At 41.0% G+C, this 18,775-nt stretch overlaps 1 protein-coding gene across 2 annotated transcripts in view; it reads left to right on the top strand.

The window, feature by feature from the left end:
• The first annotated feature begins 9,765 nt into the window (after nucleotides 1-9,765).
• Nucleotides 9,766-18,775, top strand: part of MAGIX (MAGI family member, X-linked) — a 35,177-nt gene continuing 26,167 nt past the window's right edge. Inside the window, exons 1-3 of one of the 2 annotated variants that reach the window (XM_034434083.2) lie at nucleotides 9,766-10,001; nucleotides 16,890-17,065; nucleotides 17,186-17,262. In XM_034434083.2, the coding sequence (XP_034289974.2) occupies nucleotides 17,001-17,065; nucleotides 17,186-17,262 (142 nt within the window). In that variant the 5' untranslated portion in view covers nucleotides 9,766-10,001; nucleotides 16,890-17,000. The remainder of the gene's footprint in view (nucleotides 10,002-16,889; nucleotides 17,066-17,185; nucleotides 17,263-18,775) is intronic. The other variant, XM_034434085.2, reaches the window with a different exon arrangement.

Raw genomic sequence — 18,775 nt, 5'->3', positions numbered from 1 at the left:
TGAACCACCCGCCTCCATTGCTATCAGATCAGGAGATCCAGTCCAAACCAGGAGCATTTCACCCCTGATTCAGAAGCTTTGGATGATGCTTATAAATTGTTTTTGGCTTGGATGTTTTTACTTGCTTTCTAATTCTAATTAATATTCTATCTCTTTCTTATGCCTTAAATTCATCTTTCAGTCTCTGAATGAACGTCTGAATCTTTTGCCTAGCTCATAATTATCCCATTAATGAAGGACCATATTGTCATATTATGGTAACATTGTAAATATTGTGGAATTTAAGAGAAATGCAAGAAGTCACAGATGGATTCTTGCTACACTGTACTTTGGTAACTCCTACTAACAATAGTTCTCAGGATTGTGTTTACATAATGTTATGACATGAATAGAGCCTGTTAGGTGTGGCATCAGGCTAGAAGCCAGGAGATCATGAGTTCTAGTCCACCTTAAGCACAAAGGAAGGGTGACCTTGGGCCCATCACTTTTTTCTCAGCCCTAGGAAAGAGGCAATGGCAAACCACTTTTGAAAAATTTTGCCAAGAAAATTGCAGGGACTTGTACAGGCAGTCTTAGAGAATTAGATATGATTGAATGAGGAAAAAAAAGACATGAAATGCAGACATGTACCAAACAAATAGAGAGAGACTATGTGTCTCAATATTGCCAGCCGATCATAGCATATTGGTTGGAGAAGACTGAACTGAAATACTTAAATTATATTTATTATAAGATGCTAGGATACCTAATTGTGAACAATCTGGCAACATACAAAATTTGGATGTTGTGTTAAGACATTAGCCTTAGCTTAGATCCTTGGCTTTGTGGTGCTTAAGCCAACAGAAAACAGCCTTAATGGAATCTTAAAGTGGCTGATTTTTAATCAGTTTATAGCTGAGCTAACTATATTATATACTATCCAGGACCACAATAATTAATAGATTTTGTTCCTTTGCTTGAAGAAAAGCTGTAACAGGAAGGGTACAACTTTGTGGGAGAATGTAAGTTACTTGGTAGAAGGAGAAAATTGTGCCCTTTTATTCTGCACTATACAAACTTGCAGGGCAGGCTAATTTAGTAGGCACTTCCAACAGAGGAGAAAAGCTTGGTGGCTGGGGACATGGCTGGGTAAATTGCCACTGCTCCCTTTCCCATTTCTTCCTCATACATGCCAGCATTTGTTCACTTTGCCAAATGATCGGGCTGGACTAACTGAGCACATTCTTTGCATACAAATTATCCCAGGCTTAGACTGGCTTTCTCCATGTAGGGAGGGAAGCAGTGGTGGGTTTCAAATTTTTTTACTACCGGTTCTCTGAGTGTGGCTTGGTGGGCGTGGCATGGCTTGGTGGGCGTGGCTTGGTGGGCATGGCAGGGGAAGGATACTGTAAAATCTCCATTCCCACCCCACTCCTGGGGAAGGTTACTGCAAAATCCCCATTTTCTCCCGATCAGCTGGGACTCGGGAGGCAGAGAATAGAGGGAGGTGGGGCCAGTCAGAATTTTTACTACTGGTTCTCTGAACTACTCAAAATTTCTGCTACCGGTTCTCCAGAACTGGTCAGAACCTGCTGAAACCAACCTCTCGAGGGGAGGCCTCGATGGTCAGTGGAACCAAGGTTTCCCATGGGTGGGAATATGCAAATGGAGCTGCGGAAACCTTTCCTATTTTCCTCCTCTTGCTACATCCAAGAATTCCCTTCCTGCAACACACAGACAAATACACACACAGAGTGTGATATTTTTAGGAATACTTATAATGGGTTGATTTGATCTGACGCAGTTTCCTGTATTCTTAGTAGCAGATGCTTTTTTGTTCTTTAGTTATATATTTAAAAAGATACTCATTTGGCGGTAATTTATGTTATGTCTTATATTAGTATTCCATTGATTGATAGTAGAAAATAGCTTATCTACACAAACAAGTCTGAGCTAGATTTACTGGCCAAATAGCACAGAAAATTCAAGAGAATGCCCTGTGCTATGAAAATGAATCTTTTAATTAAAGATGACATGGCCAATTTGAATTTTCTTGATTTATGTCTCTTGTCAAACAGGTCCATGTATGGCTTACTGATCCAATATTTCTCCTATTGGTTGGCAATATCATTTGTGTCAACTTCAGACCTGGGATGTAGCATGCTACTGCCTCCTACTGCAGGGCTGCATGTATAGCATCCAAAATATGTGGAACACAAATATCATAGATCTTTTAGTCCCTGTTATATGATCCCAATTCTCTTCACTCTTGACCAATCCAAGTGGCTGTAATAATGGAAATAGGGAATTAACCTTATCTGGAATATGGGCCGAACTTCCCTACCCACCTTTATTCTGGGGTGGTGGAAAAAGTGCTTCTGGTTTGAAAAAGTTCAAATGCCTAAGTGAATTTACTTTGTTCCCGTTCTTCACTGCAGTAAACCAAATAATCAAATACTGTAGAGCAAATAGTTCTTCTGTTTGATCTTAGAATGTAGACCTGCTATAAGAATCTAATGATGGCAAATGAGATGATTTGGGTTTCTTCTCAGCAGTCTCTTCTCTCTAGGTGGTTTAAGCAAGCAACCCACGTTTACACTCTGGTGTGTTTGGGTGTGAACTGTGGGTTTGTGTAGTCCTTGCCATTTGAAGAGCACCTGCATGGGGAAATATGCAGTTTTCATGCCCAATTGGGCTAGTTTTGGAGATCACTTGTGAGAGATTTTTTTTCATATTTGCAAGTTGCAGGGTTTAGGGGCTGTTTGGGGCTATTTTTAAGAGTGTACTGTACACGTTCGGAGTGCTCTATCAAACTGTCATGAATGATAATTGCAAAATCATTGCAGGAATGTAAATCATGCTATGCTGGCCAGCTGAGTGGGTTTGGCTGCCATTTTTGCTCCTTTGCAAACTGGACAATGTAGGCATTGTTGAAAAATCATTTGAGTAACTAACAATGAACAGTGCAAATTTTACATGTTAATTCTTTATTAAACAAACATAAATTTTGTCAGTCTCATGAGTAAGCGGTTAGAATATAGGAAACATCATTGTGAAGCTTGGAGAGAAAGAAGTTAATTTTAAGGAATGGATCCAGAAAGTGACTGGTGGTGTTATAAAATTTTCAATTTCAATTTAATTCAATTTATACGCCGCCCCTCTCTGAAGACTCAGGGTGGCTCACAATACATTTAAAATCCTAATAAAAAACATTTAAAAATTAAAAACATTAATACTCATTCATACCATTCATGGCCAGATCTCGCCAGATGGCAAGAGCGAGATCAACAGCCCAGGCCTGCCGGAAAAGCCAGGTCTTCACCGCTTTTTGGAAGGCCAGTAGGGTGGGGATGGTCCGGACCTCAGCAGGTAACCGTTTCCAGAGAGCTGGGGCAGCCACAGAGAAGGCCCTCTCCCACGGGCCCGCCAGCTGGCAGTGTTTAGCTGATGGGACCCGGAGGAGACCAACTCTGTGAGATCTTACCGGTCGCTGGGAGCTATGCGGTAGAAGGCGGTCTCGAAGATAACCTGGCTCTGAGCCATGTAGGGCTTTAAAGGTAATAACCAACACCTTGAATTGTGACCGGAGACCAATAGGGAGCCAGTGCATTACTCGCGGAGAGTAATGTGGGTGTACCTAGGTGCACCCACGACAGCTCGTGCGGCTGCGTTCTGGACCAACTGTAGTCTTCGAACACTTTTCAAAGGTAGCCCCATGTAGAGTGTGTTGCAATAATCTAACCGTGAGGTGACAAGGGCATGAGTGACCGTCAGGAGAGCCTCCCAATCCAAGTAGGGTCGCAATTGGTGCACCAGGCGAACCTGTGCAAAGGTCCCCCTAGCTACAGCTGTCAGATGTTGCTCTAATCTTAGCTGTGAGTCTAGGAGGACACCCAAATTGCGAGCACATTCTGAGGGGGACAATTTCTCCCCCCCTGAACCAAGGATGGACAGTCAACATAGTCTTTAGGAGGCAATACCCACAGCCATTCGGTCTTGTCTGGGTTAAGTCTGTATACTGCAAATACTGTCAGTGCCAAATTTATGCTCATAGGATGACTTGATATCTCACACCTCAACTGACAAGCACTGCCGAAATGCAGTATCTTTTTCTAGCATGAGAATTTTTTTTATATGGGTTATTATCAGAGAGTTGTTAATAATAGTGTTAAAACTTCTGAACTTAAATTAACTCTGCACATTGCTTGCCATTCAAGTATATCAACAGTGGATCACCTGTGGGAATTAATACATGCTATCAAGAAAAGGCTTGGCAGCCTATCATACAAAGTATACTTCTTTGATTAAGCATGTGCTCGGTCCTTTGACTCAGGATTCATTACAATGTTTAAATGATATGCCAGGCTCACTTATCTCTGAAAAAATTCTGATTTAACAACAGAGAAACAACTCATGGTTTGTTTCTATAGTTCTAGGATGTGTAAAGTTGTGACATCTTTTCTTGGAATGATTTTGGTGAGGCTGGAACAGCAAAGGTTATTTTTACTGCATTAATTAAATTCCTGAATGATAAGACACTATCAGTTGATTAGTGCACAAGGCTTGCAACAGATGGGTGTATACAATGTCTGACAATACAGATTGAGTCATATCATAACAATTCAATTATAATTTATCTCTTAATTTAAGAAATAAAAAATCATGGCAACCAACTGTAAAGATAAGCCAATTGCCAAGCACCCAAAATGTGATCATGTGACCATGAGTAGCCATCCAAACTTCAGAATTGATCATGTAGCTTATGGGTAAGGTCCATTGTAACTCTGATTGATTGCTAAGTAAGCACTACCTTAGTAAAAGAATCAGAAAAGAATTACAATGCAGAACCATTCTTTTGAATATACATGTAGTCCTTGACTTATGACCAAAATTGAGCTCAAAATTTCTGTTGCTAAATGAGACATTTGTTAAGTGAATTTTGCTCCATTTTATGACCTCTCTTGCCAGAGTTGTTAAGTGAATCATGGCAGTTGTTCAGTTAGTAACATGATTGTAAAGTGAATCTGGCTTCTCCACTGACTTTACTTGTCAGAAGTTCACAAAACGTGACTGCAGGACCCCAGGACACATCACTTTTTTCAGTGCTGTTGTAACTTTGAAGAGTCATTAAATGAATGGTTGTAAGTTGAGGACTACCTGTATTCATATTTAATACCAAATCACACAGTTGTTAAGTGAATCTGACTTCCCCGTTGATTTTGCTTGCCAGAAGGTTGCAAAAGGTGATCACATGATCTCAGGACACTGCAACCATCATAAACATGAATCAGTTGCCAAGCATCTGAATGTTGATCATGTGACTATGATCAAATGGTCACAAGTGTGAAAATGGTTATAACTCACTTTTTTCAGTGAAGTTGTAACTTTGAAGAGTCACTAAATAAACTGTTGTAACTTGAGGACTACCTGTACTGTGCACCAGAAATCAGATCTTATCTTGTATTTCTTATCTTGTATTTCTACAACCCATCCTAAAGTACTTGTCCAGAGTGCTGTTTGAATTTGGAAAAGGTAGTTTGATTAAATTGCTTGAAGAACCTATGGGTTTATATCAGGGGTGAAATGCTCCCGGTTCGGACCAGCTCGGGCGAGTAGGTAACGATGGCGGCGGGCAGTTCAGAGAACCGGTAGCAAAAATCCCTCCCCCCCACAGCCTTCAGCTTGCTTACCTTCGCACGCCTGCCTTGCTTCGCTTGCTGTATTCCCTGCAATCTATTGCATCAGCAAGCAACTGAATCTCCCTGCCTGCAATCAAGCTCATCGGTGAGCAGCTCTATCTGCCTTCCTGCCTGCCTTGTACCTTTGCTGGCTGAGGAATTCTGGGAGCTGAAGTCCACAAGTCTTAAAGTTGCCAAAGTTGGAGACCCCTGTTCTATTGGGTAAGTTTTTTCCCCCTTTGGGAGCTTTAAAAAAAATAGTTAATTGGGGTTTTTTTTAGTTGTTCTTTTTTTAGACCTAGCCATTTAAAGTTTAGGAAGTTTTAAATTTAGCTGCTTTTATATAAAAATTAAATTAAAATAAAATAAAATAATATTTCTGTAGCTTTCTGAGATTTTGTGCGTTTCTGTAGTGTTTCACTCTAACTACACAAACACACAAAATCTCACAAAGCTGTATGTGGAATTTTGTGTGTGGAAGTTGGTTTTTTGGACTTTTTGTGGCTGTGTGAGATTCCTGCTTGTTGCAGGGGCCATTTTGGGTCTGGCACAGCTGCTTTTTACATCGTGGGTGAGCCAGTTGTGTTGTGTTGTGTTTTGTAGGTTAAAAAAGGGCAAAGAAGTGACTTCAACTTGGCCACGCCCACCTGACCAACAAGCCATGCCCACCCAGTCACCTGACCAACAAGCCACACCCACTAATTAAACCACGCCAACAGAACCGGTAGCAAAAATTTTTAGATTTCACCCCTGGTTTATATTGTGTCATAATGGAATGATGAGGCAGCTAATTGCTTTTAATGCATGGGCAGCAATACCAACTTATGGTATCAAAAATGAAGCCAATCATCTTCTGATTGGTGTAGTTAATTTAGGGATTGAATTTCATGTTATGCTTAGCAGACATGAATATGGAACACCAGCAGAAGATATTAAGGTGATGAACTTACCTGATTGAATTATTGAAGCAAATGCAGAAAAGGTTTCCATCAAATCTTTAGCTGATTTGAGCCCATCCGTCATTCTCAGTATAAAAAACCATATTTTTCTAAGCTTTTTTTTGGTCATTGTTTACTAAAAAAAAAGAAAGTGGTGTGTATTACTAGAACAACAATGGAATGAACTTCATTCAATGTCATGGTCAAACACAGATGATTTCAATGTTGAAGTATTCTGGTCAATGTCATCAATCATAAGGACACAACAGGGGAGCATATGACTAATACGTTATTGAAATAGGTTACTTTGCATTATCACTTCTGACATTGCCTTTCAGTAATGCAGCATTGAAAGAATGTTCTCTCAGATGAACCTCATCGAACCAAAACTGAAAAACAGAACGCAACAAGAACAGCCGGAGCAAATGTTAGTCATTTGTGCATATATGTCCAGAAACCATACTTACTATAACAAGCCTATGCAATCTATGTTTACTTGTTTTACAACAAACACGTACAATGACAATAATGAATATGAAGCTGGATTTTTAGACTGTGTTAGCCTTGTTTATGATTTACTAATATTCATAGTTAATACATCAGCAGAATCTTTTATGGTGTCAAACCATCATAAAATATGATTATACATGGTCTCCTCCCAAGGCACATATATTTACCAGCATGTTAGTAAACGCAATCTGGAAAACGACTATTATATCAGTTGTAACTGGTATGCTCCTTCCTGATAAAATGTGAGTATACCAATTTTTTTTCTGCCCATGGCAACAAGAACACTAAAATGTAACTATCTATATACTACTAAAACTCTCTTGTCTGTTTGTTAGCTTCAAAACTTTGCAACAAAGGGGAACAATTATTAAACCATAGGCATTCAACACAAATCATGATAATAAAAAAGTAACACCATACGTTGTGACATCCCAATGCAATATCTGTTGTATTTTGTATTCCAACCTCAGGTGCAAGTATGTCAGTTGTGTGGCTTGCACATTTCATCCTCTGCACCCCAGTGCAAATTCCTGGAGTCCAACACCTTAACTACTAAACCACACCGGTTTTCATGCCATTGTTTCAATCAGATGAAGGTTGTTCTTTTACTTGTGAATAGCAGGTGATTCCATGGTAGCTAGCTGTTACCCTTTTGTCGGCATAATGATGATATTTCCACCAAAACAGCAACTTAGAACTCAGAATAACTTTATTGTCACTTTGAATGTATACTAATCAGCCTACATTAAAATGAAATTTCGTTGCATACAGCTCTCAAAGGGTCACCATCTCCAATATACACTACATAAATATGACTAAATAAATAAATAAATAAATAAATACCCACATATATGATACAGAGAAACAACACAGTCTAGTTCCGATGTATACATGTACATGGCAAGAAAAACGAGTTTACCAGATGGATGGCATAGGGAACAAAGCTGTTACAGAATCTGGTAGTCCTGCTAGAAATACTTCAAAACCTCCTCCCAGAGGGGAGCAACAGAAACAGACCGTGAAGTGGGTGTGTGGGGTCTCTAACAATGCTTTGAGCTCTAAGCACATAGCGCTTATAAGCAGTATCCTAAATAACAGGAAATGAGCTTCCTATAATCTTCTCGGCTGTCCTCACCACTCTCTGTATGGACTTTCTATCTTGAGACACTGCTGCCACCAAACCAAACAGTGATGCAGTTTGTTAAAATGCTCTCAATCGTGCCTCTGTAAAAAGTGGCCAGGACAGAAGGAGAAAGATGTGCTCTCCTCATCTGATGCAGGAAATGCAGATGCTGGTTTCTATGCTTCACTAAGGATGATGTGTGGAGGGACCAGTTCAGATTGTTAGTTATCTGCACCCCAGTGGTGGGTTTCAAATTTTTTTACTACCGGTTCTGTGGGTGTGGCTTGGTGGGCGTGGCATGGCTTGGTGGGTGTGGTTTGGTGGGTGTGACAGGGAAAGGATATTGTAAAATCTCCATTCCCTCCCCACTCCAGGGGAAGATTACTGCAAAATCCCCATTTCCTCCCGATCAGCTGGGACGACGGAGGCAGAGAATAGATGGGGGTGGGGCCAGTCAGAGGTGGTATTTACCGGTTCTCCAAACTACTCAAAATTTCCGCTACCGCTTCTCCAGAACTGGTCAGAACCTGCTGAAACCCACCTCTGCTGCACCCCCAGATACTTAATACTGTTGACCACCTCTACAACTGCATCCTTGATACTGAGTGGATTATGACTATGCCAGCTCTTTCTAAAATTTACAATGATCTCCTTTGTTTTATTAACATTTAGAACCAGGTTACTTTCATTGCACCTGTCTGCCAGAGCCTTCACCTCTTTCCTATAAGCATCTTCATTGTCATCCCGGATATGACCCACCACTGCCGTGTCATCCACATACTTCATAGCAAATCTGGCACAGCAGTCGTGGGTCATCAAGATGAACAAGCAAAGACACCTTCTTTGAGGGGAGCACAAAAGGATTGAGTGTTGCTGTGTTTTTAGTCTTACTTTAATAGCCAAACAGGATTATGCTACTTGGTTCAGGGTCAGATGCTCGACTGGGGTGGGTCTTGGTGAGGACCATCATAATTGAAAGTGATTCTGAAGGTTGGGAGAGTGAGAAAGGTGGTGGTGGAAGGGATCTAAGCTGGAAATGCTGCAGTCCTGTGTGTGTGTGTGTGTGTGTGTGTGTGTGTGTGTGTGTGTGTGCCCACGTGCAATCACTTCACTTTTCTTTTAAGCCACGACTAAGACGAGGGTCCACCTGTATCCCACAGAAAGGAAAGGCTAAGTGATGTGACGCCCTGGGCATAATTCATAATTGCAGTTGCGATTTACTGTGCAAATGCCTCAGTTCTGTCAATGAGGCGAAGAGAAAACGCAGCAGGTCTTCAAAAATAGAAACGTAAGGCATGCTAATAATATAATTACTCAATTATAATAATGTAATTAACTAATAATAAAGGGCTGCCACGGGAGGCAGCAGTCCCGACGCGCGTCAGCGGCCCCTAGGGGCCAGAAAACGCGTGACATCGGTGGCGAAAGGCTCCTAAAAAAAGGAGGGGGGCTCTTTTCTTGCGGATTATCTGCTGCTGCGATGTGCCATTGGCCAGCCCACCCGTCCTTCTCTTCTCTTCCCGTTTCCACGGGCCTCCTTTTCAATCGGGGAGGAGAAAAGGAGAATAAAGCCATCGCCGTCGTCATGGCTACAGCCGATGGTCCCTCCCCTGCTCACTGCTGCTATTTAGGGCAGCTTCAGCAGCGAGGTTGGTCCTAGCCGCCCTGGATCCCGCCGCCGCGGCTGCCGGTGCCATCCCCGTCACAGGGGCATCTTGCAAGGCAGGCGATCCAAAACCGGCTTCAGCGCTGGCGGCAGGGACAGTTAAAGAGGTAAGGCCGTCTCGGTCTCCTTCGGCTGTTTCTTTTCCCAGCATGGCCATAGCTTGGAGGATGCCCTGTCCTGGCTGGATTGCCCAGGCTGTCCTGGCTGGAGGAGGGCGAGAAGCGAAAGATCCCGGGTGGAGTATAGGGGGGACAGAGTGGGAGAGAGGTGGCTGCATGCCCTTCGCGAGGATGTCGGGAAAAGAAGAGAGAAAGAGCTGGATGGATTATGGCATACTGGAAAAGTGATAGGATTTGGGGGGGGGGGATAACGATGGATAAGATGGGACAAGGCCAGGGAGAGGCGGGTGGTGGGAGGCCAAGTAAACGCAGAAGCTATGGGAAAATGTCCTTTTCTGTCGGCTTTTATCACATGCAAGCACACATGGGCCAGCTACTTACCTGAAACGTTTTGGACCATGTTATCTGGAGTGGAGAGAGGGGCGGGATCAACAGGACAAGCCATCCTCTGGGAACATGGCTTTAGCTCTGTCATGATTGCCAGGACAGAGGCCTGGACATGGAGTCAGGAAACCTCATCTCCTCTACCTTCACATCATAGGAGGTCTCCTGTTGTCCAGAGCATTCCCCTAATGTCCCAGATTTTTTTTTAAAAAGCCCATTTCCTTTCCAGGGGTCCCAGGACATTTGGTCTATTGCCTCGTTTCTGAAAATGGGGTGCTGATCTTTGTCACATAATGATGCATGTATGACTCAAGGAAATGACATCTAAGGGAGTTCAAAGGACTGCAAGGGATGTTCGCCACTCAGACAGTAATTTAGCCTATGTAACAGTAATAGGCGAGCCGAAATAAAATCATCTTCTTGTATGCATCTAGTGATCTCATGGCTGATAAGCAAAAATGTGGGAATCGCTCTAGAACTGATAACAACCAAGATACTGCAGTACAGTACTGATTATTACAAACTCTAGAGGGTTTTTGGAATTGGGGATTAGTACCAAAAGTTATTACCACTTTGTTTCCAGGTATAAGGCATAGAAAACAAATGGTTTGTTACTTCTCCTTAGCTTACTTGCCTGCCTGGACCCTGGGACTAAATTATGTTTGTATTATTTACCCATATTCTATCTTTCACCAGTTTTTTAAATTATATATAATTCATTCTCAAGAATTCTTGCAATGTATTATTCCCCCCTAAATTAGGGGATTGTAGATGAGCAAAACTAAGTGGTCCAAGGTTAGCTAGTGGAACAGCATATGGTCAAAACTGAAGTATTTGGAACATGAAAGTGATAATAACACTCACTTATTATTTTTGTAGTATTGAAAGCATTTCCTGCAATTGCTTTAATGCAGTAGCAAAACATTCATGGCCATAGTGAAACTTGAATAAAATTTATCTGAAATATTTGTTTTGTCTCTTGGCCACATGGCTGTGTACCATGTCTCAGAAAGGTTGGCTTAACTAAAGTTATTAATGAATATGTCTTAGGATAATTTAGTAACCCACACATAAAATTATAACCACTCTGCTGAATGAGACGAGCATCTGCTTGAGCTAGTTTTTCTTACATTCCATAAGATTTCAGCTCCTTTCACATAGAAAATCTATTAATCAGAAAGATGACTAGCTAAAAAGCTTTTCCCTGACATGTCAGCTTTCAATATGCGGGAGCTCAAATTTTTAGTGATAGAATTTGGATGTAGCTGCTTCATCTGCAGGCTGGAGCAGTCCAGTCCAAAAAAAGCTTTTCCACTTCATTCTACACATTGTATAATCCTTTTCAGATTTATTTGAACATGCAGAGATGAAGGAATGAGATTACAGCTGCCTGATCTCCATGTGTTCAGAGCAAGATCTAAAGAATTTTTTTTAAAAAACCTACCACTTGTGAGATGGATGGCTATATAAATTTGGTAAATAAATAAAAGAAATTAAGGCTTCTGAATATATGTAGGGAGGCCTAAATGTTGATAACTATGCAGAAGGCTCCTTTAAGAATGTATTGTGAATGCAAGGCAGTCAGGCACATGCAATATTACTGCCCATTATATCCACCTAATACCAGAAATGATCTCCTAAAAGAACAAGAAATTAGGTTTTCTTGATTAATTTCCCAAATTCCTAACTGCAGGCATATATGGGAGATCACAGAAATCATTTCCCACATACTGTGAGTAAGGGTTAGGGATTTTCATTTTTAAACATTGTTTTTCAGCTTCCAAGAGGGCATGGCAATAAAACAGAAATGTTACCTAAAGGAACAGAACAAAAATGCCAGGCCTGATTTTTTAAATTATTATTAGAGAAGGGGATCACTCATAGTAGTGTTCTTTTGCTTAAAAAGACTCAACACTGAATTTGGGGGCTTCTCTAGTAGTTGCAAAAAAATAGATTAGGGTTCATGTGTGACCTCTTAGAATTGGGTGGCCATAAATAACCTTTCCCAAAGCCTTTTGAATTTTTCAGGCTGCAATTTTCTTTCTTGCAGATCTTTTTTCATTTAATGGTGTTAACAGCTGATTGGCATAAGAAGAATCTCCAAACATTTTCCTAAGTGTTTTATAAAAGTATTATCACAGAATTACCACAATTGTTCTCCGATTATGGTGTAGCAGTTGCTTGAACTGCAGAGTGTTTCATATGTTTGTAGCATTTAAACCAAATATTTTTACATTTGTTTCACTTAGATTAAGCATGGGGGCATATTCTATCTATATGGACTGAATCAGCTCCTTACCCAACATGGGCACATATTTTTAGTGTTCCAAACTGGTCCAAATTAAGTTGGTCCTTTTTAGAGATGTGATCCATATCAAATTGGGTCTGAATGAAATCGGATTCCTTTTCTGAGTTGAATCAGATGTTTTAATCTAATCTGAATTAAATTGCACACTTTTAGTTTATATCTCCCCTATGGCTGTCCCTGCTTAATATTTCAAAAGGCAGTTGGAAATGATGGCCAAGCAAATACTGTGTGTCCATCTGTCCAGGATCCAACTGCTATCTACTGACCAAATTCAAGTTGGCCTCTCACTTGGTAGCTGGGTTTCAGATCTATAGATTCTATCACAGGCCTCTGTCATTTTTTAAGTCTCCCCCTTCCACCATAATGTGATGGGGAAATTGGGTGGTTTTAAAATGTTGGGCTAATTGCTACTAAGTCCAATTCCCTATTGCTCAGTCAGAACTTGGCATCTATTTTAAATGCTGTGGCTGTTGCCACCAGTACCAAATATTTGGTCGTATACTACTGGGGAGAGTATAAATAACTGGCAATGGGAAGAAAGGAAAGAGCAATGAAGACAATGCCCCATATATCCTTTGCTTTCTGTCTCAGGTAGGCATAGGGCAGGGGTGCTATTCAGTAGGTTCTGACAGGTTCTGGAGAATTGGTAGCGGAAATTTTGAATAGTTCAGAGAACTGGCAAATGCCACCTCTGGCTGGCCCCAGAGTGGGGTGGAAATGGTGATTTTGCAATATTCTTCCCCCAGGAGTGGAGAGGGAATGGGGATTTTGCAGTATCCTTCCCCTGCCATGCCCAACAAGCCACCCCCACAGAACCGGTAGTAAAAAAATTTGAATTCCACCACTGGCATAGAGCAATTCTGTTTCCCATCTGCCTACTCTAAGACAAACATAGTTCTCTTCACGCTCTCTTTTTTCTTCATAATAATTGACTAAGATACAGTTGACTGAAAGTTGGTTGATCTTTGACTTATAGCTAAGTAGTGAAGTTAATGGCTAGTGGAAATTTGAACCCAGGTTTTTCATTCCTGGTTCCAGATTTCTATCCAGCGTGCTATAATGACTCTTAAAACTAATTCCCTTTATCTGCATAGCCATGACATGGATGCTGTACCATAATCCAACAGGAAGACCACAGAATGTGGGACAAGTATATATAGAAAGCAGGTGAGGGATATCTTGTATATGAGAAAAATAGTTTTTAGCATAATAGTGATACTGTCAATATAATTTAGGATGATCTGGAGACTTTTTGCTTAAAAAAATGCAATAGATATGTTTTAGTAGACAAAAAGAGATCTTTAGCAATAGCAAAAGTTGAAGCTGTTTGCTAAACCATAGTTATATCTATCATGGGTTCTGTCTTATAGGAATGACAGAAGTTTCCATTGTTGTAGACCGAGAGCTGTTCTTCCCAGCGCTTTGGACTAGAGATGGGGTTTAAGTTCTTGTACCTGAAATTTCATTCTGTGCCATTTTTAAACCATAATTGTGCTTAGAGGGATTTATTTATTTATTTGATTTTGTCTCACCTCTATTACTTTGTAAGTAACTCAAAGTGGCAAACATACCCAATTCTCCTTCCTCTTCCTCTTTTCCCCACAATAACAACCTTGTGAGGTGGGTTGAACTGAGTGAATGACCCAAGGTCAGCCAGCCAGATTCCCCCTTAGGAGGTAAAATAAGAAGAGGGAATGATTGTGTTACGCTATATTGTACTTAATTTGTGACAGCATAGCTTTTATTCAGTTACTTGGTTATCTTTTTGTACTATCAAACTACTGTAAAGAGAGGAGCTGTAAATTCAGAACATGTGTTTATTTTTTTTATTCATTAGATTTATGTGGCCTCTCAATTTATAGAATATAATCCTGGATGACTCACAATAGCAACATATAAAAATAACTTTTAATAAGAAAATCAAAGCTTTTAAACACACACACACACATCTCAGATGCTATAACACTCTTATCCCAAATATACATGTGTTGAATTCAACAATGGCTGCCTTTCTTTTCTCTCTAGTATCTTATGCCTAGTGCATATTGAAAAGTAAACTTGGAGACAGGACTTCATTAAATATTTGGAGCATACCAGAAAGATACCATCCTACACAGTGGCTGCCTGCTTAAATATAATGCCCTTTGTTTATGACTTACTTGCAAGGGTGTCAAACTCAAGGCCTAGGGGCCAGATCCGGCCCACAGTTTGCTTAGATCTGGCCCATGGGGCCACCCTGGAAACAGTGAAGGACCAGCCCGTGGTGCCTCTGCCAGTGAAAATGGAGCTCTGGAGGGCCGTAGGAGGGTTGCAGGAGGCCGTCGCAGCCAGAAATGGAGCTTGGGAGTCCATTTTTGTTGGCAGAGCGCTAGGGCCACCACAGGCGCACCCGAGATGAGTGACATCGAGCTGGCCACACCCATCCTGGCCATGCCCACCCCAGCCCTCAGAGTCAAACACAACCCTGATGCGGCCCTCAATGAAATCAAGTTTGACACCCCTGACTTACTGTGATGTGTTGAAACCACTTATTTATTGCACAACACCAGTTTATGGTCTTTTTCCTTTGCAAATATTTGGAGCTTTTTTAGATCACTTATTGCTGAAACCTAGTGGCCCAATTTCTCACCATTTTCAGGCAGATATCCTAAAAAAGCTGTAATGTAAATCCTACAATGGGATTAACATAGTTTAAAGAACAACAATGCCACTCTGTGCCAAAGTTCTTCCTCAAACAAGGGGGAAAAATCATCCCTATCTAATTTGTATCACCCATTATGGTCCTGAGATTCACACACACACACCCCCAAGTCAGTGGTGGCTTCCAGTCCACCCACAACATCGTTGACTCCTGGGTTCAAATTATGAATAAAATAGCAATAGCACTTATATACCGCTTTGTAGTGCTTTACAGCCCTCTCTAAGTGGTTTACAGAGTCAGCATATTGCCCCCTAACAATCTGGGTCTTCATTTTACCCACCTCAGAAGGATGGAAGGCTGAGTCATTCAGAAGTCAATAACATTTTGGCTGTGCATTATCCCAGGATGTGGTTATAATCCAGTGCAACTGTTAACCATACGCAGTTCCAGAGCAAGAGCCGGTTGAATCTCCTGGTGTTTTGGTTGCCCACTCAAGCTTGTGATATCCTTTACACCCCATGTTTTCTTTTTTACTTGTCGGGGGTTTTAAGTGTGTACCAATGAACAGTGGAGGAACTGATGTCCACTGATATATGTGTGCATATCATGTATATACTGTATATACATATGGGTGTATTTTAACTGCATAGAAATGCAAATAATGTTGACAACTGGGAATAGGCCTGTGGGGCAGGTTTATGGTGAGGGACAGGATAATTTGTAGAGCCCTGCGCTTCCAGCAAGCATTTTTTCTTTCTTTTTTGTTTGTTTGCTTGTGGTTTTCATGGGCTAAGTAGTGGCGAGGAGATAGTCAAGCAAACAGCAGACCACAATGCTGGATCCTGTTGCACAGGTTTAACAAGTATGAGTCTTTTGGTCAGGATGTATGAGCTATTTTGGACTACACTGTCTCCATTCATAGAGTTGGAAGGGGCCTTAGAGGTCATCATCCAACGCCCTTCTTAGTGCAGGATCCACTACTATACCGTCTTGGACAGATGACCGTTTTTCCTTTGTGAAGACTTTTGGCAAACAAGAACTCAACATTTCTTGTGGCAGTCATTTCCACATTTTATAATTATGGCAATTATTTGACGGACAAATAATTCAGTCAGGAAGAACTTTCTGATCTCTAGGCTAAACCTGCTGTCCCCAAATTTTAACTCACTGGTTCTGGTCCTACCCTCTGAGGTAATAGGCAATAACTCCTTCTTGCCTCTATAAAAACTCTAAATATATCTGAGCATGTACTGTATTTCAGACAACTGTTCTATAGGCAAACATATTCTGATCTTTAATCCATTCCTCGTAAGGCTTGGCTTCCAGATTCTTCACCATCCTCTGCACTTGCTCCAAATGGCTGTTGTTGTCTTGGAACTGTGGTGTCCAGAATTGGACCCAGTACTCCAAATAGTGTCTGACCAAGACAGAATTGAGCATAAACAATGATTCCCCTTCATCTGGACTCTGTGCCTCTGTTAATGCATCTGAAAATAGCATTCATGTTAAGTATCTTTTGAATCATGTCAGTGTCTCCTCACAGGACAAAGTAAAGCAACCTCTGGGGGCCCTGCGAAGCCCCCCAGCTGGATGTGGGGGGCTCAACCTGGGTCCCCGAAGTGAGATCCCTGGCTGTGCTGACTGTGGCGCAGTCATGGGGGGTGCTGGCCCCCATGTCCATGACTGGAGATCCGAACGAATTGAACCCTGTGGCATTAGGTGAGTCCAACTCAGTGGGCTGATGAACAAAGACAGGATTTTGAATGAGAGGGGAGATGGAAGAGAAGCTCTTTTGCCCACATAATATTCATGCCTTCTTAATGTCCCTTTCTCCCAAAGCTGCAGCACACGGCAGAGCCCCCAGGTGACTTGCGAAACGCGCATCCCTGCCACAGAGACAACCCCAGCTGCGGGGGGTAAGTTTTGTGGGTGTAAAAAGGGCAGATACTGAAGAGGTATAGGGTGGACTGTTGCTTGGCAATTAGTTTTTAACATGGGGCTCACAAAGGATCAGCAACTTTGTTTCTGCTTAATTTCCACTGAATTAAAATTAGAGGCAAAGTATTATTTAATTTGACCTTATCCCTATCTTTTGTGAATAACTGCAAGACCTTATGCAGCTTTATTTAACTAACTATAAATTGTTTGTGTTATATACTTGGCCTTCTCATACTTCCACTTACAGTGGTTGTGCTTTGAGTTTGTGCAGGACAGGTAATAAGCAAAGGTAATCTTCCGCCATGCAGCAATATTTGTTACTATGGCCCTGGTTTGTTTACAATAACATACAGGTATGGTAATAAGGTATTATACACAAGTAGTCCTTGATTTATGACCATTATGACCACCGCCCTGAGTCCGAAAGGAGAAGGGCGGTATAGAAATTTGAATAATTAATTAATTAATTAATTAATTAATTAATGGAGCCTGTCCATCATGGTTGTAAGTCATGACTATAATAAATCAAATCACCTATGTGACTGACTCGATTTTACAACCTTTTTTGTCATGGCTGTTGAGTGAACTCCATGATCAGTTTTGTGGCAAACCAGAAGTAAATGCCGGTTTTCAGCAAAGCCATCATAAAAATGGACATGTGACTCCTGGATACTACAAACAACTGTAAATATGGGCTGGTTGCTGAACAAACCAAATGCAGTCACATGACCACCAGGGGGGGCGGAGCTGTCAGTACTTAGGAACTGGGCCATGAGTACTCCCAGGGAGGTCCATTGTAACTTCAAAAATCACTAAACAATGGGTCGTAAGATGAGGATTGCTTGCACTGTTCTTATTATAGTAGCAAATTCATTGGTAAACTAGTTACTATTGATATGTATAAAATATAAGATAGATTTTTCCCCTCTTAGCTCAGATCACACAGTTTATTAAAGCCATAAAGCCCGAAACAGTAAAATCTCCAATAGTAGAACTGTTATATACATCTCTTTCTAAAAAACAATGAGATAAAAAAGAACATGTATAATAAAACAAAATAAAAATATTATTATTAAAATAAAAGAATAATTATCCAAGCTTAGTTAATGGTGTGATTTATTGTGTAGATGGAAGCACAAAATACTTTGGGAGGATATTTTTAAGAAATAACAGTCAGTAGAAATCCCTGCCTGGAAACTTCTTCAAGATCAAAGAAATGACTTGACTTCCCTTGGAAGTCAATGCCTTTTCTTCTTTTTTCCCCCTTTGCCTTACTCTTTCCCCCATCTCTTATTTTCCTACTATTTTCTTTTGTATTTTGTATTATAAACTAATAAACAAAATGTGAAAAAAAAAAGATTAGATGAATGTAGTCTGTCTAGAGGCCTTATACAGGGGGCAGCATAGCAGCCTTGGCTTAGAGTTTCTATGAAACCAGTAGCACGTGGACATAAGCCAAGTTACGTAGAAGTACTCTTAAAATGAACAAAA

The sequence above is a fragment of the Pantherophis guttatus genome, chromosome 2 (assembly GCF_059756535.1).
Source record: "Pantherophis guttatus breed Tessera chromosome 2, ASM5975653v1, whole genome shotgun sequence".
Taxonomy (NCBI): domain Eukaryota; kingdom Metazoa; phylum Chordata; class Lepidosauria; order Squamata; family Colubridae; genus Pantherophis; species Pantherophis guttatus.
The sequence above is the reverse complement of the archived record's forward strand: the minus strand, read 5'-3'. Positions and strand labels throughout refer to the sequence as shown.